This window comes from Rhea pennata, chromosome 1, assembly GCF_028389875.1.
Source record: "Rhea pennata isolate bPtePen1 chromosome 1, bPtePen1.pri, whole genome shotgun sequence".
Lineage (NCBI taxonomy): Eukaryota > Metazoa > Chordata > Aves > Rheiformes > Rheidae > Rhea > Rhea pennata.
This window is the reverse complement of record NC_084663.1, coordinates 24760591-24781741: the sequence shown is the minus strand read 5'-3', so window position 1 is coordinate 24781741 and position 21151 is coordinate 24760591. Positions and strand designations below refer to the sequence as shown.

The following is a 21151-nucleotide window of genomic DNA, read 5'->3' as shown; positions in this document are numbered from 1 at the left end:
TTTAACACAATAAAAATATAAAAGTTAAGCTTTTGCGTAAAAATAATATGACTAAAAGGTTCAGCTTCAATGTAGCTAGCTTCAGTACATATACATGGCTTAGTCCTATCAACCCTGCATACTCTCACTTTACCACTAAAAGAGAGGCCAGTCCCTGCCTTCCTCCTGCCGCCACTTGCTCCTTCCTATTCTCTTGCTTGTGTTACCATTAGCTCTTACATTATGAAGAAAATGGAACTTGGAAAAGTGACCCAGGTTAAAACCAATCAGGACTTGCTATATCTGACTGAAAGTGAAATGGGTTCCTTTCCTGGCCTAGCATGCAGAACATCAGTGCCAGGATAAGGAGCAATGCAATGGGAACAAAGCTGGGAGAAAGGAGTGGGCAAGGAAGGGAGCAGGTAGGGCACAGGTTTGCAGAGAAGTAAAAGCATCTGTGCCTCTAAGTTAGGGCCTCGTTTCCTTATGCCCTTTTCAAAGTCAAAGGGAAAAAATTATCATAGAATCAGAAAGGTTGGAAGGGACCTCTGGGGATCTTCTAGTCCAACCCTTGTGATCAAGCAGGGTCACCTAGAGCATGTTAGACAGGGTTGCATCCAGGCGGGCCTTGAATATCTCCACAACCTCTTGGACAACCTGTTCCAGTGCTGTGTCACAAATACTCCCTTTTAGTGGTAAAGTGAGAGTATGCAGGATTGATAGGACTAAGTCATAAGCAAAAGCTTAACTTTTATATTTTTATTATGTTAAAAATGGTGAATAACATGTATATTTTTATTTAAACTGTCCAGCTATTCTTGGATAGAAACAGGAATTCTACTAAAAGCTACTGAATCAGTGTTTTGAAATACATTATTGCCAGAGGGTGATTCTCTCTACCCTAACAACCAATTTGCACTTAGGAAAAAAAAAGCGCAGTAAAATAGTCTACAAATTCAAAACAAAGCTGACATTAAGTGAAGGTTTCCTCATTAAAGTTCTTAGTCAATGGTTTCAATCACTTAGATCTGAAATGGTCCAGCCTAACAGCAGGGAAACAATGTGGCACTGTGAGGTGAGTTTCATGCTTTCTTCATCCACTAACCTATTGTCAAACATTAGACAAGTAACATCATGTTTGTGCCTTTTTCCTCCCCAGCCTTTTTTTTTTTTCACTGTTGAAACTGCATGTTTTTAACTCACCCAGGTAAGGGGAAGGTGCTATGTTTGCACAGTGCTTGGCAAAACAAATCTTACTGCTACTGTATTGCAGGGGCTGGATGCAGCCACCCTGCTGATGAGGGGATGGGCACTGCACACGGCTGCAATTCCTCCCTGTTTACCACATCAGCCAGTACTAGTGACAGAGGTATAGCTTCCCCAATGTGCACGTCTTACTTCCTAGGAAATCTGTCCCCAGAATTTATCAATACCCTGGTTATCACCTCAAAGAGTAACAAAAGCAGCAAAGTGTGAAAGTAGCATGGAGAGGGGAAAAATAAAACAAAATAACAAAAAAATTCAAAACGATAGAAACGCAAAGTTTCACAAGAAACCACTTTCTGATAATGTATCACTCGGGAAATACAGCTTGTTTTTTAATTCTAAAGTCACAGTATTAGGGTAAAGTCATCATCATGGGTACAGAAAAGTGCTTTGTAGATGTCCAGCATGAAATATGCTGCAGATAAAACCAAAACAGTGTATAAACAGGTAGCCATGTGTGCAGATGTTCCTGAGTTCAGGATCTGAGGAAGCTTTACTATACACTACCACTTAAGTCAACAGAGGAAACTCTACTCATAGACAGCTATAAAAATAATTTCATCTTCTTTCTGTGTGAGGCTGAAAACACAACTGAGCACCAAGGAAAGAGATTGACTAGCCACAAAGCAGTCACAGGCCCAAAGCTGGTATGTTAGATGGAAAAATACTCTTTTCCAACTTCCCTATCAGCAATACATGAGAACAGTAAACTTTTCATGTGTCTACGTCATTTTCAAATTGATTATGTAAGTTAAAAATGTTCAGAAAAGTACGCAATCTTTTTCTGCAGTGCATAAGAGCAGATTTTCTTTATCTGTTCTCAGAACCAACTCCACTTAACACTTACGAGAAAGATCCTGGCACTCTAGTACCGGTTAAAATAAGCCCATATAATACATGGAAGACATATTTTTTCCATCAAAAACAAGTGAAATTTTACATACCCACTGTGATGTCAATGCTGGAATCTCTAGTGAGGTATTCTAGTACAGGGCCAGAAACATAGCCAGATCCAAGTAACAAAACCCTCTTCTTATTATCCATGTTCAGCGACTGAGCATATTCCCTAGGACATGTTACAGGCAAAATTAAAAACCATACAGAAGAAAGAAACAGCAAGTTGCTAAAGCTGACAAGTAACTATGTGTTAGTAAGTCTACAATCCAAGAGCTCTATTCAGACTAAGAGTCAAGCTTTTGGCTATCTAATTCAAGACTGGTCAATCACTGTGTCCATTCTTCTTTTGCATAACTTCTAGTCTCCTTCCTCTAATATAACCAAGATCAATTCCATTAATGTATCCACTGCTTCTCCAATTGCTACTGACTGTTCTAGACATTATTCCTTTGTTGGCAATACATTTTCCCCAATGGCCAAATGACTGTAGCTTGCTCATATGAGGACCACTCATATGTATCATGCTGTGCTGTCAGAAATGTGTTCCTGTCTGTACTGTGCTTCCTTTACATCAGAGGTACATATAACTATGCTGGTGAAAGCACATTTTGGGTAAATCATACTAGGCTTATATTAGACCATCATAGGAACATACATACAGAGACAAAAAAAAAACAAAAAAAAAAAAAAAACAAAAAAAAAAAAACAGTTAAGAAATTCTGTTTGCAAACAAGAACTCTTATTTGACAACCGGCAGTGTGTTTCAATTAAGGTACTGTTACTTTCCTAAACAATTTAAGAAGTAGCTCTTCACTGACTTTCAACATAATTGTTCACACTAGACTTTGCATTCCTTTTTGCCAGCCAGAAGAACATTGCTTATCAATTTAGTATGTTTTCATAAATGCATAAATTATAATAGAAAAAAAGATTTTGTTTGTTTATAGATAAAGGGCTTTTTAGCTTAAATTTGCATTAAGTTGTAAAACTGGGATTGTAATACTGTTTAAAGTATTTTCACGACTATGAGGGCAAAAACTATTTAACAAGTAAAAATATGTTTGTTGAAGCAGCTCTTTTTATTATTGAAGCAAAGGAAGCTATTTATTGTCTTACTGTTCAACATAATTAATGGAGTTTAGATTTTGGTATTTTCCCTACCTCATATCCTGAGAATCAATTTCAATAAATACCAAGACCTTTGAAAATACAGACATATGGAAAATTTCAGAAATGTATAGGCATGTTCCTTATTTTCCCGTTTATCCATTCAGAATTTACATAGGCATATACTGCACTATGTAGAGAGAACTCTGGTCTGAGTTACAAGCTCATGTCTGTGCTGCTTTGAGCTAGTGTCCTTGAAAAGGAACTAATCGTATCTCTACCAAAAACTGTTTGGCTTTGATACTTTGGGGACTCTATATGGCAACCATAAGTAAATTTTTGGTTGTATTTTTTTGGTTAAAAAACATCCAAAACAATGAAAGATGATGTCACAGCCTACCACAGACCTAAAGTATGCAGTACGTTGCAATATTTAGGAAAACAAGGTCTCAAACACCTGTGTTGAGATACTGCCCTGAGTGGACCTGAGTTTATGAATATCAAATACATCTATCCTATCAGTCTGAAGCACATTCCCACCTATTATATGTGTCTGAGTGTTTGTGAAACTTTAATTAACCTCCAAAATTACAGATATTTCATCCTCCCTTCCTTCATTTTCATGTTTGCTTTTCTTTTTTTTTTTTTTTTTTTTTTTTTTTAAAAAAAAGGTAGTTCCTCTCAGTTCTGTAAAATCTCAACAGGATTTACCAGTGTATTTACCCGTCTACCTAAATTATTATTACAAGTTACTGGACCTTTTGATCTTCAAACAAGTTTTATAATTTTAGACTTTATTTTTTAAAATGCTAAATTTTTGACTTAATCCATTCACAGAAGGCCTCCTAAAAACACCACATCCTTTCATGTAAAAAAACTAAGGACGTCCCTCCCAGTCCTAATACCACGTTTAATAGAAAATCCTCCTCCACAACTACAACTCTCTTGGGCCAGGAAAGAAAAAGAACTTCTCTCCTCCCATTACTTATAGCAAGTAGCTGTGGTATGCAGGTCCTTGGAGCAACAGTGTTGACAAACAAAAGACTTCCTACAGAAAGGAAAGCTAGAATTTGTAGGAAAACTTCTTATCATCCTTATTTTAAAGTTTTCCAGTGTCCAGAATTACAGCACACTTGGATCAAATATTATATGAGGAAGAATTTCTTCACTGTGAGAGTGACGGAGCACTGGCACAGGTTGCCCAGAGAGGTTGTGGAGTCTCCTTCTCTGGAGATATTCAAAGCCTGCCTGGATGCAACCCTGTCTAACATGTTCTAGGTGACCCTGCTTGATCAGGGGGGTTGGACTAGATGATCTCCAGAGGTCCCTTCCAACCTTTCTGATTCTATGATTCTATGATACAGCTCAAAGCAGTCTCACGATTACAGGCCCTGGTTCTCATGGGAGACTTCAACCACCCTGACATCTTGGGTGACACAGCAAGGCACAAACAGTCCAGGAGGCTCATGTAATGCATTGATGTTAACTTCTTGTCACAAATGGTGGAGGAGCCTACAAGGAAGGGTGCCTTGCTGGATCTTGTCCTTACCAACCAAGAGGGACTGGCTAGAGATGTAAAGGTTGGGGGCAGCCTTGGCTGCAGTGACCATGAGATGGTGGAGTTCAGGATCCTGCAGGAAAGAAGTAAGGCAACAAGCAAGATTGCAACCCTGGACTTCAGGAGAGCGGACGTCAGGCTTTTCAGAGACCTAATTGGTGGAGCCTCATGGGTTAAGGCCCTAGAGGGTAGGGGGCCCAGGAGTGATTCAAGCATCACTTGCTCCAAGCTCAAGAGCGTTGCATCCCTATGAGTAAGAAGTGCAGCAAGAGGGGCAGGAGACCTGCATGGGTGAGCAAGGAGCTCTTGGCCAAATTCAGACAGAAGAAGAAAATACACAGAATGTGGAAGAAGGGACAGGCTACTTGGGAGAATTACAGGAATGCAGTCAGAGTATGTAGAGATGTGGCAAGGAAGGCTAAGGTCCAGTTGGAATTGAGTCTTGCAAGGGATGTCAAGGACAACAGGAAGGGCTTCTTCAAATACATCAGCAGCATGAGGAGGACTAGGGATAATGTGGGCCTGCTACTGAATGGGGTGGGGGCCCTGGTGACAAGGGATACAGAGAAGGCAGAATTACTAAATGCCTTCTTTGCTTCAGTCTTCACTGCTGAGAGCAGCTCTCAAGAATCCCGAAGCCTGGATGTAAAGGAGAAAGTCCGGAGAAAGCAAGACTTTCCTTTGGTTGAGGAGGATAGGATTAGAGACCTTCTGGGCAGGTTAGACATCCACAAATCCATGGGCCTGGATGGGATGCACCCACGGGTCCTGAGGGAGCTGGCGGATGTTGTTGCCAGGCCGCTCTCCATCATCTTTGAAAGGCCCTGGAGAACAGGAGAGGTGCCTGAGGACTGGAAGAAAGCCAGTGTCACTCCAGTCTTCAAGAAGGGCAAGAAGGAGGATCCAGGCAACTCTAGGCTGGTCAGCCTCACCTCCGTCCCTGGAAAGGCGATGGAACAGCTCATTCTGGATGTCATCTCCAGACATATGGAGGAAAAGAAGGTGATCAGGAGTAGCCAGCATGGATTCACCAAGGGGAAATCCTGCTTAACCAATCTGATAGCCTTATCTGATGGAATGACTGGCTGGGTAGATGAGGGCAGAGCAGTGCACATTGTGTACCTTGACTTCAGCAAGGCTTTTGATGCTGTCCCCCATAATATCCTCCTAGAGAAGCTCAGGAAGTGTGGGTTAGACGAGTGGACAGTGAGGTGGATTGAGAACTGGCTGAAAGGCAGAGCTCAGAGGGTCATCATCAGTGGCGTGGAATCTAGTTGGAGGCCTGTAGCTAGTGGTGTCCCCCAGGGCTCAGTACTGGGTCCCATCCTGTTCAACTTCTTCATTAATGACCTGGATGAGGGGACAGAGTGCCTCCTCAGCAAGTTTGCTGATGGTACCAAGCTGGGAGCAGTGGCAGACACACCTGAGGGCTGTGCTGCCATTCAGAGAGACTTGGGTAGGCTGGAGAGTTGAGTGGAGAGGAGCTTCATGAGGTTCAACAACGGCAAGTGCTAGGGAAAAATAACTCTAGGCACCAGTACAAGCTTGGGGCTGTCCTGCTGGAGAGCACCTCTGCAGAGAAGGACCTGGGAGTGCTGGTGGATGACAAATTAACCATGAGCCAGCAATGTGCCCTTGTGGCCAAGAAGGTCAATGGTCTCCTGGGGAGCATTAGGAAGAGTGTTGCCAGCAGGTCAAGGGAGGTGATCCTGCCCCTCTACTCAGCCCTGGGGAGGCCTCCTCTCGAGTATTGTGTCCAGTTCTGGGCTCCCCAGGACAAGAGAGACATGGAGCTACTGGAGAGAGTCCAGTGTAGGGCTACAAAGATGGTCAGAGGGCTGAAGCATCTGCCCTATGAGGAATGGCTGGGAGAGCTAGGCCTCTTTAGCCTGGAGAAGAGAAGACTGAGGGGGGATCTTATCAATGTGTATAAGTACCTGAAGGGAGGTGTCAAGGGGACGGGGACAAACTCTTTTCAGTTGTCCCGTGTGACAGGACAAGAGGCAATGGGCAGAAACTGAAGCACAGGAAGTTCCACCTGACCGTGAGGGGGAATTTCTTCACTGTGAGAGTGACAGAAAACTGGCACAGGTTGCCCAGAGAGGTTGTGGAGTCTCCTTCTCTGGAGATCTTCAAGGCCCGCCTGGATGCAACCCTGTCTGACATGCTCTAGGTGACCCTGCTGAGCAGGGAGGTTGGACTAGGTGATCTCCAGAGGTCCCTTCCAACGTTACTAATTCTACGATTCTATGATAGCACATCTGTTCCAAGACAGGCACAAACATGAGAAGCCAAATGACCCATCAAGAGTGGGAAAAGAATATACATAGTCTCGGACAGGAACATTTCAGACCGTTACCCATTCTTTCTATATTAAAGTTCAAATAATTCATTTATGTCAGTCTTGGAACAACAACGCTGTTAATGGTGTATGTCATTCCAGCTGTGGAAGAGGAACAGGTAACCAGTGAAAAGATGGAAAGAAGTTCAGTAAATCAAACCACTCCTGATTTCTGATGGCGCTCAGACAGACCAACTCATATAACCTGGCTATGCTGTGTCTGAAATTTCATGAATATTCAAAGAGTATAAGTATTTAGTCTAAATAGAGCCTTCAGCTACTAAACTGGATATAGCGTAATATTTTGTTAGAGTAGTAACACAAGCCACATCATTCATACAGGTTCTAAATAGAGCTCACCTCTAGCTAAACCATCACACCTATAAGCAGTAAGCCCCCTGCTTTTACCTACATTATTTCTAAACTTTGATATGTAAAAGGGAGGTAGTGTTAGTAGGTCTTGCTTTATCTACAGCTAAGTGAGCAACACCAACAAACAACTAAACATCACACGCAACGCTCAGGTTTGCAGAAATATCAAAAATCTACCCAGAGAAACTCCCTTAGGAAAGGAAGTCTCCAGATTCTCAGGACAGTTCACACATGATCATGCAAGCAGTCAAGAGGCGAGACAATAAAAGAGACCACAATGTTGTGCAGAGAGTAAGAAAATTTGTTACTGAGACAGCCTCTTGAGGTGGTTTACCACAGAGCACAAGGCAAAAATAACCCTGAACTTTAGCCTTTGAACTATAGCCAAACAGCACATTTCTTTCTATGGAAAAAGCACCTATAATTCGTCATGCTGAAGTTCATAACCAGAGACTTGCCATGGATCCCTAAGCAAATTTAAGAAATCTAGCATGCAAGAGTCAACACACTATGCTTTTAGTATCCACTAGTGCACATAGTGTTTGTGGTCACACTAATTTCAACTTTAACATGATGTATAGTATCTGGCACTAACCAAGAACATGAAACCACAGGTAGTCATCCATTTCAAAATTAACATTTTTCTACAATAATCATAGGTAAACTATAGGCATTTGTTAATAACAGGGAGAGAGGGGAAAGGGAAGGTATATCCAGGCTATTTATATTTTTGTTAGCTTAACTCAATATTACTCTTTCACATTACTACTGGGAGACAAATACTGAGACAAGACAAGGATGAAGCAGTAGGTAAAGCTGTAGCTACAGCAGAAGTATAATGAAAAGTCAGAGGCTCCCACAGAGGCTCCTGAATACATCCAGTCACAGAATAATGAAACACATCAGTACAGTAAAACCTTCCCTGTACTTGAGCCATACTAGAAGAAACTGGATTCAAGATTTATTAAAGAGCCTTCTGCTTTCAGCCATGCCTTACAAAGGATTGTATGCTATATGCATTTAGCAGGAGCAAGAAAGAGTAGAACAGTACTGGCACGTGGCTATTCTTTGCCTTTGCTAAAAGAGTCTTATGTTAATAAGGTAAGTGTTAACATAACACTTGCTCAACTTCAGTATTACTTACTAACAACACATGCTACATGAGTTAGACTGTATGGAGAAAGAAGAAAGTCATCAAGCTAGGAGACACTGAGACACAGTACAATACAGCAACATTCCACCAAAGCACAAGCGTAAATAAATGCAAAAGGGAAGACAGAATGTTGACATGCTTATTCAAAACCCCAAACCAGACAAAATTTAAGAAGATACACATTACCTTCTCTCCCTCAATTTCTGGATATATTCATATTTAGCTGTCAGTGAGCCATTGGATGCAATCACTGCCTAGAAATACATGATATAATTTTTTGAACCTGTATTTTTTAAAGCAGAGGAAGACAAATAGACAGTCAAATTGTAGAACTTACATCTCTAACAACAGATGAGTAATTCTGGTTTTCAAGAGGTTCTGAGCCTTCTGATAAAAGCTATAGAAATAAATTATTTCAGATCAGGTCTTTATTCCCCATACTTTTTTCATAGCAAGTAAAATATCAAGATTTTAAGCAACATTTAAATGCATGCAACAAGGTCAGTATCTTGTAGATCTGAAATTCTACTGGCCCTAATCAGTATTATTTGAGTTTTATGAACATACAGGAACTCAGACAGCAGTCTAACTGTGGCTGCTGAGTGCCCCCAAAGCCCTTAGATTTAGACACCTACTGCATGGTCCAGGAACAATGAACTATCTTGATAGTTCCTTGTCCACAGAGAAGCCTACAGAAATTGTTCTTGATATAGTCCTCAAACATCCAAGTTCCTTATGTCTCACTTTCACATGTTGCTTTTTCAAAGTATTGCCTCAATACTTAGAAAGCTTTTGTTGTTGTTGTTTTAATACAGAGTCCATTATGTTCTACAGCAGATTCCTTTTAAATATGCACGGGAGACCAGAAAAGCAACAACCAACCAAACCAAAGTCCAAGTCTTTTATCTTCTTGTTGGATATATATGACCTTACCATCTCTTCAATATATGGGAAAAGCATATCGCCAAAGTATTCTGTTGCTTCTATCGGAAGCTGCGCTGGCAGGTTGTCGATGGAACACATTAGAATCCCAGAGCCTTCAACACTGAAGGAAAGAACAGGGCTCTTCTAAACCACTTCTGCTTGGTACTTGAAAGGTAATCACCTTCACTGAGCATTTTATATGCACGATTTTCAATATAAAGCTTCAGTGTATAAATTACAGACAAAAGCAGTACAAATTAAAGGCTCTCCCACCTGTCATGAATAATGTGCTGATCAGCATCATACATACAAAATGGACTGTCAATTGTTGTACACTCCGTCATAAATTCTATAGATCCTCCAGTGTCTGCTGAAATGTCGCATATTGCCAAAAGTCTAAAGCAATTTAAAAAAGGGAATAGAGTATTATCCAAACTACAAATATAGGTGTAAGAGATCATGAGTTAACATGTGAAGACCCATCAGAACTGTAGTTTCATTCAACTTAATTTAAGAGTCAGTGTAACACAATAATCTCCAGAAATGTAATGGAAATCTGGCCCTATTGTAGTCAGCCAGTCATTCACACCAACAAGACCCAAATATCATCCACAACTTCTCAAAGACCACACACCATTCACTTATACATCTTTTTTTCCTAAATCTCAAAGCCAGTGAAAGCAAGGTTTATCATGGTAACAAAAGTTACAACCCATAACTCCTGCAAATGATCTCACTTGCTAATGCTTAAATGGTTGGATAAAAGAAGAGCAGAGAACAAGCACTGGCTACCTGATCTACACCAACTCACCATTAGCACCTGACCTAGCTTTGTCTTTGACCACACCAACAGCTCTCTCTAAAACAGAGCATGGGCACAGCTTATTTCAATAAACACTCCCAAAAGGGAGCATGGATGAGACTACAATAGGCTTAGCTGCCTCCACAGACCAAGGCTCTGTACTCTTACCTCTCTGCAACACACCCTCACGTCACAACTTTCATCATGATACACACATACCCTCAGTTTCATGCTAAAAATCATACCTTTCTTCAGGGCTACAGCATGATCCTTGTACTTTCAAACGTTTAAAACGGAAAGAAACACAGTAATATCTTTGGACTTAGGATCACCAGTGAGATTCAGAAATGAAGCAAGTCTAAAACATGTAGAAAGAACATGGTTGCTCTGCCTTATAAAGAGTTGGCCCTACGTAATGCAGATATCAGCCAGAATCACCACCCGGCTCTCTTATTTTAACATTTTACACATAGAAATTGAGTACAGTATTAGAAAAAGTAGATCTACAGAAATCACCTAGTTATAAAATATTGGGAGCTATGATGCATGCTCACTGGGTTTACAAGAGAAAAGTTAGTTGGAGCTGAAGTCCTCAAATGCAAGAATATGAAACACGCACACAAAAACCCCAAACTATGTTCAGTAACTGCTATTCATTAGCAGCATCTTATTCACCCCCCCATTCCATACTATATCTTTGCAAATACTGATAGTCTTTGCACAATAATGATCCATTGGCGTTACTCTAAATCCTTTAGGATACCCTCAGCCTGCCTCAGAACATGCCTATTCTAACATGGCCACCCTTTTTTTTTAGCATTTTTTTTTCTTTTTCTTTTAACAATCCTTTCACATAGTAAACTTTGAGTTACTTGCCTAGGTAGAGTCAAACCTATATTTTTAGGTCTCCTCAAGAGAATTCCTGAAATAGACTTCAAGATATTCTCGGTAATGGACCTGCTCCCCTTTCAGTGAAATTATGCCTCCCCGTGGTCAAGAAAGCAAGACTGATGAGACTAAAAGGAGAAAAGCAACAGGAATCTGATTTAATACTCTGTGAATTGGGACTTTTGTAGAAAATGATGGAGGATTGCCTCCCTTCATTAATGACTAATGTAAAACAGAAATAGTTCTTGAAGGAAAGAGTCATAACCAGCATTGTAGCTAAGGGCAAACACAGAAATGTGCTTCTAATGCAGGCATACATTTTATACTTCTCCCCACCCAGTCCGGACCACTAACCAGATTAATTTATTCACTTCATCTACCACTGAGCATTAGCCAGGATCCTCTCATCCCATACACTAAGAAGTCAAACTGCCTGTTTTGTGATCTCTCTTGCACTGTGCTGACTGACTTCACTGAAATTAGATAGTAAAGTGCACATCCATCCAGATCAATTGAAATGGTGTCTGGGAGAAGTGGACACAGGAGTAGAGCCTTGTGTAACACAAATCACTCTTAACTCCCTAGCCAGCTCTCCAATCTTTTCAGTTGGGTCCCCTTTTCCTTTTTTATAGCAACTGCTACCAGCTCTCTCACACAAACACATCATACATGCATCCCCAACTCCGCAGCCTATCCCAAACCTTTCAAACTGTCTCTAATCACATATTATTACCACTATTACCTCCAGATTATGCAAGTAGCTCATCTCTTTCCATACTAGTTTTCCTGAAAATCCTGACATTCTTCTCTGCCTAAGAATTTGTGGGGCTGGCTAGTCAGAAACCTTCTTCCAAACTCTGTACAGCACGTACTACCAAGACTTCCCATTCATTGCTCACCTACCTATTCTCCTGAGCTGTCACTGCAATACCCTGCTAGGATAACTTCATCATCATAAATGAAAACAGAAAGACGTAGCTGCCTCCTTGGAGCTCACTGACTGCTGGCCCAAGTGGAGCATTCCCTAGCCTAACTCACAATCTCTGGCCCCACTCAGTGTTAACACTTAAACTCTATTTGTTAGGCAAATAACTGTGGGAGAGGTAAAAGAAAGAAAGGTGTCAGGAGTGGGCAGAGGACAGATAAAGGCCTGCTTCCTCACCAGGATACCCTGCCATTTTCTCCGGAAACCCATTCTTAGGCCAGCCTCCCGGAGAATTATTACAATAGGCTGTTAGAAAAAGCATGTACCCCTACCCACTCCAAAATGAATCTAACCCTAGATTTGCATCACACATTCTGTATTTAAAGCTATTTTGGCCTGGGAAGCATTCCAGCTAAACCTGCTGCAGAAATCTGAAGTGGTAGGGAACAGTTACAGAACTTGTGCAAACCAAATGACATGGTATTTATCTAACAAAGTTTATCTAACAAACTACTGATGCACAGACATTTCTAGCAAGAACGGAGTAGTAGGTACACATCCTCAGAACAATAAAAAGTTTTACTACTGCATTCTGCATAACAATCAATGGGAGAACTACTCCTGCAGAAAACAGCCAATACCTATCAGTCAGGTGGTGTGGTGATGCTTGCAAATGTGATGTGGAAACTCTAGACCATGAAAACAAGACAGCAAAGCACACAAGAAGAAAAGCAGAATCAATGAGGCATTTTAAAACATGTAATAAGAACATTGTAAAAACAGTAATTTGCTAGATACTGTGATAAAAGTGCACAGCATTACAGCTTAATCATGATGTTGCAGAATTGTTACTAATTAATTGAGTTGCCTTACTTGTGTGGTAACTCAGGACAGCCCTCCCTTGCAGCAGCAGTAGATTTAACGGGCACCAGCAGCTTCTGAGCATCCTGTCGACTTAACAAGCGAGGAGTATGTTGTTCCCAGTATATGCCATTAATTAAACAAGTTGTGTAGGGTGCAATCTGCAAAGAAAGTTACAGACGCCTGATGTCCTCATCTAGTACTTCGAGAAGTCAAAAGTATGATCTAGTGTTTTAAATAAATGCCCTCTCAATCAAATGGTATGCAAAGTCTATGGAAAATCTTTCATAAAAGAACAGAAGGGATGCTCACATCAGTGTTAAAACGGGAAGTGTAAAGTTCTGGATGTTTATCATAGTCTACAGGATCATACAATCCATCACGCTTCCTTACAAGATGATGGTGACGACTTAACACTGTCCCATAGACTTTTCTGAGGTCTGAGGTTAAAAAATAATAATAATAATAATAATTAGCTGTTATAGAACAGTACTTGGATAAAAAGAGCTCCAATGTTTTTATCACATTTATTGCCACAGTATTACCTCCAGATTTGGAAACTTCCTTTAACTCATGTGGTTCCACAAACTCACATGGGAGGGCATTAAACATTTCCTGGGCACCCTGTAGACCAGAATGAGTAGAAAATGTAATAGCAGTGTAATACTGTTCATCTGATGTGTGAAAACTGATATGAAAATGCCAAGTACAACTTGAGAGTCCTTCCAGAGAATGTCTTCAGAGACATATATAATCATTCATACTTTTCCACTCAACCAAACAAAGCTGTCAGGGTTCTCTACTGAAGTATCAAGGAATCCATACCATTCCCCCCTACTGCAGTATGCCTAACCCACAATCCAAAGTCTACTTTGTATTTCTAATGGCAGAGCTGGGAGGCAACTCAACCACAACAGACGGTTTTGTTGCCATTCTGAGAAGCAGTTTCTCTTTAGAGAACACACCAACCCAGCTGCTCTAAAAGCAAAGAACTTCAAGATGAAGTTTCCCAAAGAGATATGTTCACAGACAATGAAGGGCGAGTTTTTCAGACTCTTCAGCCACTCTTTTGTTCAACATGCACTCTTATTTACATAGGGAATGATTTCACTCTGTAGTTGGAGCCCACCTAACAGAGCTTTGCTGCCAAAACTAGAGGTGGACTCTTTTCCCTGGATCCTATACAATGGCTCTAAAATCTGTCATTTGTAAGCCAAGCTAATGCTATAAAACAGCTGAAAACAGACTCAACAGGTATTAGAAAAGGTAATTCTTTTTTTAACATGTCAAAGAACTGATTCAACTTACCTAGTGAGACCAAAGTCAACAAGTCAACACAAAGGAGAAAGGGGGATGAAAATCATGCAGGTGAAAAAGGAAAGAGGAGGAATAAGACTTAACCCATTTTTATGATAAGAAGCTAGTGTTAAAGGCATTAGTTTAGGGTACTGGTAAAGAAAAAATTGAAGTCCAAGCAAACAAAATTAACTTATCTTAGCCCATTTAATCTGATGTGCATGAAGTGTCAAGCTACTGGTAAAAATAAGTTTCATTAAAAAATAAAAAAACATTTCAGTTTGAAGACAGAATTCTTACCTTGGAAACATTACCAGTGCCTGTAAACACAAATGTTAAGGGCCCAACAGACTTTGGCATCAATCCCAGTGAAATTTCATACCCAGCATCCCGCACAGCCTGCACAGCCTGACTGCTGTTCCTGTAGTTATGTGCCATCCCAATGTGCTGCAATCAAAGACACACAAACGTTATGTAGTATATTTTCTATATACAAACCAGTGATAATTACCAAATGTCCAAACATCATTTGGTTATAGAAAAATATATATGCATATGCTCTCACCATGAGGGGAGTGTGATGTCCCAAGGCTAGAAATCGTAATCCCAATCCATGTAGGATGTTGATCATTCCTATTATTAAAAAGGAACTCACACTGTCAGCATTAATTATGAACATGTACAGTTGGAAACTGCAGAAACTGACATGTATAAAACCAACCTTGATATTTTTGCCTGTGTTCTAATATTAACATTTTACTTGTAAAGAAAATTAACACAAACCCAGAGAAAAAGAAACCTACATAATCTACAGGCCAGGACCATAAGCCTATTCTGGCCTACATTATGCATTTCAACACTGTTTAGTGTTCAAATATCATTTTGTCAGGTGCTTTAACATCACTAGTTTCCAAAGTGAAACCACCTGATGAAAAGATATTTCTGAGGAAACAGATTTGAAGTTCATCAGAAAGGAATGAGAACCACGCTTCACAAAATCAGTGTAAATGGGTAACAGAGTGACAAACAGATGTTGTTCCGATCTGCAGGACTGGCAGTAGCAATTTGTTTCAAAAGCCTATTCAGTCAGCTTCTTGGCATTTTGTCTGTCTCAGATTAGGTTGTGCAAACAGAAAGGACTCAAAACAACATTAAAAAGTGGATTTGTAAGAATCCATAGAACTATTTGATGTACACTGTCATCAAAACGTAGGCAGCACAGAATATAAGTCTTTAAAAGCAACACAGTAGATAAAAATGCATTGCAAGCCTCAGCTTTCAGGAAATATTCATAAGCAGAAGTATTACAGGAAGTTACAAGCCTGCCTTCCTTTATGCACTATACCTGCTACACCAGCCCACTTTCCAAAGGCCACAACTCGCATTCCTTTATGATCAACCATTTTTTCATAGTCAATCAGTCGAATTTCCTGAAAATACACAGTAAACTGAGTATTAAAATCTTTAAGTGAATGCACAGTCAGTGGCAGGTTGCTTTTCCACAGACTATACCGCCATCATATACCTCCAGCACCCTTTGTGACAGGGGTCCACGGACTTACATGACAAGGGCAAATAATTCGTAACAACATTTAAAAAAAAATGTACAGCTTGCACTGAATTTGTATTTTAAACAGTCTCCACACTGCATGTCTATTCTTGGTGTGAAGTGCCCCAGCTGTTGACTCTAGTTGTCACAGATCCATTCACATCTTGGCACAGGTCCCTTGCTTCTGAGTGAATTGGCTGCCTCCACCTTACATAATTATCAATTCAACCTATTGACAACTGACTCATTCTGGCTTGAACACTATCCCATAAGCCTGTGTGCTCACACAGCATGAGCCTCTCTTGAGCATACCAATGCTTGCTTGCAACTTATCTTATGCATATAAATATATTATGTATTCATATGTGATCAGCACTGTAAGCACAAGATCCGCTTGTGAGCAAGACATACACAGCTCTAGGAAAGAATACTGAAAACAGGTCTCATTAGCTATCTACAAATATACATGTTGAAAGCAAACACACTAGATAGCAGGCTTTCCACTACATTTCAGTATTAATTTCAGTTTCCACTTGAAACACGCTGTTAGACCATGCTAACAGCAACTGGTCTTCATTACAACAGTATTCACCTGTCGTAGAATCTCATCCAACAAGGGCATGTTTGCCTCTTGGGCTTTAATAGTGTGAGAAAAGAAGGCATAGTTCTTTTTAGGGATTAATTTATCCTCTGGAGGTCTCTTCACGCCCACAATCAGAGAAGCCTCAGAAATATCTTCCTGAATAATGCCACCTGCTTTGACATAATCCTATAAAAGAGAAAAATCAAGGTAATTTTTTCTGTTTCTTTTTATGTTCAGATCTCAGCACAAAAGTAATTAAAACAGCACACAAATAATTCTATAAAGCAGAAACAAGTTCCTACATGTGATGCGTTCATAAAGGTCTTTATCAAAAGGGGTATCAAATCTCAAACTGAATTTCCATGCTAATGTTCTATTACATGAGGCCAAAGCACAGCTGCATATTAGTGAAATCATTCATCAAGTCACAGACTACAAAAAGAATATTTTGCTGCATTTAAAGTATCTTACAGGATTGCAAAATGAACATTTCTTTGTAAAATGTTGAAATACTTGTGAATAAGTTTATAGAAATCTGACATACTAAATTGAAGCCTGATGAGGTATGCTTTTATAAAACTATATAAGACTAAGTCCAAGTTGAAGACCAACCTCCTAAAAATGTTTTTCAATTATTTTTCATAATAATGTTTTTCAATGTTTATTTTTGCTCTCCTTTAACTCAGAAATATATTCAAATTCCAGCTTTCAATAGGGCAGTTGCATATCTAATGTGGTCTGTGCTTTGTTGAAAACCAGTATTGCACCTTAATTAAAGGACGATATGTGCAACTGATCACTAATAATTCCCCACTTATGTTTGAAATTTTATCTGTTGGCTTGGACAACTTACAGCGGAGTATTACTAAAACTGTATGAGCTTTCAGTTCTAGAGCTCAAAGCATCAAAGAAAAAAAAATCCCTCTCCTCATTCTACACAGAATGACATTAAGATATTAAAGCTAAGCAACCAGTCACACCTCACTGCATTTTCATTTAGTCTGCAAAAGTCTTTAGAAATCACTGTTCAAACAGGGATGGGATTCATAAATGGAAGGTTCACCCTTTCTCTTAATCTCTTTCTCTTTTTTATGTTTTTTCAGTCATACAAATGAAAGACAAAAAATACCCATGTTAAATGAGAAATTCTCAAGACTCTACTCCAAGAACACCTAGAACTTCTTCATCAACAGACAAAACGAAGACAAATCAACAAAAAAACTTCCAAAAATTCTTCAATATGCCAACATTACACTAAAGAGCTAAGCAGCTACTCCCTTTTCCCTCCATTAAAACCCAACGATTCCTCATTTAACAGAGACAGTATTTTCTCTATTATTTATACCCAGTAGAATATTATTTTTCCTGTGTTATAGTTAATAATTAACCTATGGTTTCGCTTTTCTAACTGAAAATGAGACCTTACCTTTTCATGGATGGCTCTCCGGTTTGATGGTTGCACCAAAACTTTGTATCCCATTTGTGTCAATTCTTTAACATGCTTTGGTGCTAGAGGTGCTCTTCTCTCCCACACATTAACATCTTCTCTCCTGATTGCCAGCACAGACTTATGATGATGCCGACACTTACAATGATGGACCACATACCTACCATTTGTGTGATTAAAGGCTCGGAGCATGGTAAAGTCTGATGGCAGCAAAGATAAAATAGTAAAACAATATATCTATATATATGCTTCAAATTTTTCTTTGTGCAAAATTTCTGGTCTCCTTTAATATCTGCTGTAAAACATAGATCAGCTACTAAATACTCTAATTATAGCCTACTTTTGTGAGACATGAGTTTCCTTTCATTCCTAAACATAAAATGTTTCAATAGAATATTTTAACTGAGATTAGGCTGACCTGTACTTTGTTGCATCTCACTTTGGTGGAGTGACCTTACAGAAATAAGTTGCTTATACTGCTGTAAAGGAAGGCTTTTAATGTGTTCACAGTACCAAGTTTTTAATTACACAGCTTACAATGAATGCTGGAAATGTGAAGATACCAATTGAATTGATCTGACAGTATAAACATGCAAAGACCAAGAATTCATCAAAGCTTACACTAAGAACAGCAAGAAGGCAGTGGTAAATGCACAGAAAGAAGGAAAGTAGAACACAGTTGATTAAACTGTGCAGTTGATTAAAAGAGAAATCCCAGCATGTAAAACTGATACTAAGAATGTTTACATAACTAATTCATACACAAACTATGGACATGAAAGGACTGTAACTCTGTTGCTTAGTAGTCAGGGTACATGTGGCCAAAAATGAAAGGTTTCCTTCCTGATAAAATTTATGCAAAGTGCGAAACATAGAGGCTTTAAAGATGTGAATTTTGTTCCAAAGCAGTTATAACTGTTAGAAAAACTTATTTGAATATTTGATATCTCAATCATTTGGCAAATCTTGTTTGTCCTCATGCCTCAGTCTTGTAAAATATCTACACAGCTAAGCTTTAAGAGGTCCTATTTAACTCTAGCCTTGCTTAAAAAGAAAAACTATTATGCTAAGGAAGGCATGAACAGAATCACACAGTTCTCTACAGTAGCTCTCAGTGTGAGCATTCCTACCTTCTCTAAACTAGTCCACCAGCAGAAGTTACTGTACAGAAGTTGGAGTTATGTTATGATGTTGCTCTATAGCATGTTAAACGGACCCACAGAGAGCACATCCACTGCTTCTGAAAGTAAAGAAAGTCATGTTATGCAATGTCACTTTTTCTGTACATTAAAGTATGACCATGGCAGTAGGTTGTATTGAGAAGCCAGTATACTGTACATCTCATACCCGAGCCCATTGTGAACTAAATTCTCTCATACAGACAAGACTTCTAATAAGAAAAATGCTGCTTTCAAAGGGGAGCAAGCTGCCTTGCAGCTAGTGCATGACAGGCACTCCACAGCCTACAGGGGAAATCACTGCCTTAAGCAAACACTTGTGTGACCTCGGACAGGCCAAAAGTTAATACGCTTGCCTTTCTCTGTATGCTGAGACTTAGCCAACGAGATACTGATATCCCATGGTAAAGGTGAAAGTAACTTCAGAATTCAAAGCCCACAGATATAAATCTATCTGGCACTCCTCAGCGTGCTCTTGGCCAAAGCCAGCAATTCATGGCTGCTTGCTGCAGGCCCACTTTTACAAGGTTATGCAATACATTACTCTTCCTCTCCCCACCTCCCAAACCACTGCCAACTTTTGGAACAGGGCTCTAAACTTGACACTTAGTCCATTACAAAAATATAGTTAAATTACAAAAGAAGAAAAAATAGTTAAATTAGATTGAAATCTAATGATTGAAATCACATTTTCACCAACAGTGAACCTGACCCCCCTTTCTGTGCAACCCGGTATGCTAAGCAAGCACCCGCAAAGCCCAAGCCCAGTCAGACCATCACGCACGCCCGGCCAGGGAGCTGAATGCCAGAGACCGTCCATCATCTGCCCTGTGGCTACTGAGTACCGCAAATTATATGATTTTGAGTTTTATCACAATAAAACACCATTGAGCAACATACCAGGGCATACATAATAACAGCAATGTATTTGAGTACAGCATGCGATTTTAGTATGATCCTGCTTCCAGAGGGGAGAAATTTGGGCAATTTTACTAGTGCACCGACAAGGAAGAAAATCAAGAAGAAGAAGAAAAGCAGGAAAAGCAAGGAAGAAAAGCAAGAAAAGCAGTGACTTCTTAACACTTATCTAAAATAAACTGTCGGGCACAGCAAGTGCGCTGTCGTCTCCCCGGCCTCCTGCAGTTTGTACTACAGGGCCGCTTCCAGCCTGCCCTGGGCAAGGCCGAGGCGGAGAGGAATCGAAACCCGTCGAAAGCGACAGCGGGACAAGGAGGCAGGCGGCGGGGCCAGGCGCGGGGCCCGGCCGAGCGGGGCAGGCGGGCCCGGGGGGTGGCACTGGGCCGCGCCGGCTCCCCGGGGGCAGCGCCGCTGGGGTGGGGCGGCCGGCGCGGCGCGGCGCGGCGCGGCCTGGGCGCCGCGGCCGGCGGGCGGCGCCGCACCTACCTCGGCCGGCTGCGCGGGAGCCCCCGCCGTGCGCCCGGCCGCCTCCTCCGGCCCACGTCCAGCGCACGGCCGGCGCCGCAGGCGGCAGCCAACCGCCGGCCGCCCTCGGGCTACACCCCTCGCCGCCCGCCAATGGGGACGGGCCCTGCCGCGGCGTCACGGCGGGCGCCGCGCACGCCCCCGCCCCGCCCCGGTGCCGGTGAGGCGCCGCCGCGGCCCGCCGGCGGCAGCCGGCAGCGGGGAGCGGCCGCCTCGCGGCCTGCGCGGCCCCCTGCGCCGCGAGGAACCGCACAGAGACCCCGCGAGGCCTGGCGGGCTCCCCGCTCCGGCACAACACCCCCGAAAAGTCCCCCGCAGACTCTCGGTGGGGGAATAGCATCTCACAGAAACTGCCTATGCCAGCCCAGGGTCCCCTACAAGCCCCCCACACGGGTGTCGCACCGTGATACGAGGGAGTGCTGCGAACCCAGCGCAAGAAATACGAATAGTCCCGGTTTCTAATTACAGGGCAGGGCGCGCAGCAGATTAACTGTGCGAGGTGTCCACGGCACCACCGTATGTCTCTCCAAGGAACTCCCGTTCAAAAGGTTTTCCTCCTATGCACTGGCTCAACTTATTTAT

General features: G+C 41.3%; 1 protein-coding gene across 3 annotated transcripts in view; it reads right to left on the bottom strand.

The window, feature by feature from the left end:
• AASS (aminoadipate-semialdehyde synthase) overlaps positions 1–20594 on the bottom strand; it is a 37568-nt gene extending 16974 nt beyond the window's left edge. The window contains exons 1-15 of one of the 3 annotated variants that reach the window (XM_062583265.1): positions 20531–20594; positions 19079–19188; positions 17928–18148; positions 16511–16687; positions 15715–15799; positions 14935–15002; positions 14670–14816; positions 13619–13697; positions 13386–13513; positions 13086–13234; positions 9871–9993; positions 9607–9718; positions 9011–9070; positions 8860–8927; positions 2190–2311 (exon numbers count right to left, since the gene is read on the bottom strand). In XM_062583265.1, the coding sequence (XP_062439249.1) occupies positions 2190–2311; positions 8860–8927; positions 9011–9070; positions 9607–9718; positions 9871–9993; positions 13086–13234; positions 13386–13513; positions 13619–13697; positions 14670–14816; positions 14935–15002; positions 15715–15799; positions 16511–16687; positions 17928–18140 (1531 nt within the window). In that variant the 5' untranslated portion in view covers positions 18141–18148; positions 19079–19188; positions 20531–20594. The remainder of the gene's footprint in view (positions 1–2189; positions 2312–8859; positions 8928–9010; positions 9071–9606; positions 9719–9870; positions 9994–13085; positions 13235–13385; positions 13514–13618; positions 13698–14669; positions 14817–14934; positions 15003–15714; positions 15800–16510; positions 16688–17927; positions 18149–19078; positions 19189–20530) is intronic. The other 2 variants (XM_062583275.1, XM_062583284.1) reach the window with 2 other exon arrangements.
• Positions 20595–21151: the final 557 nt, after the last annotated feature.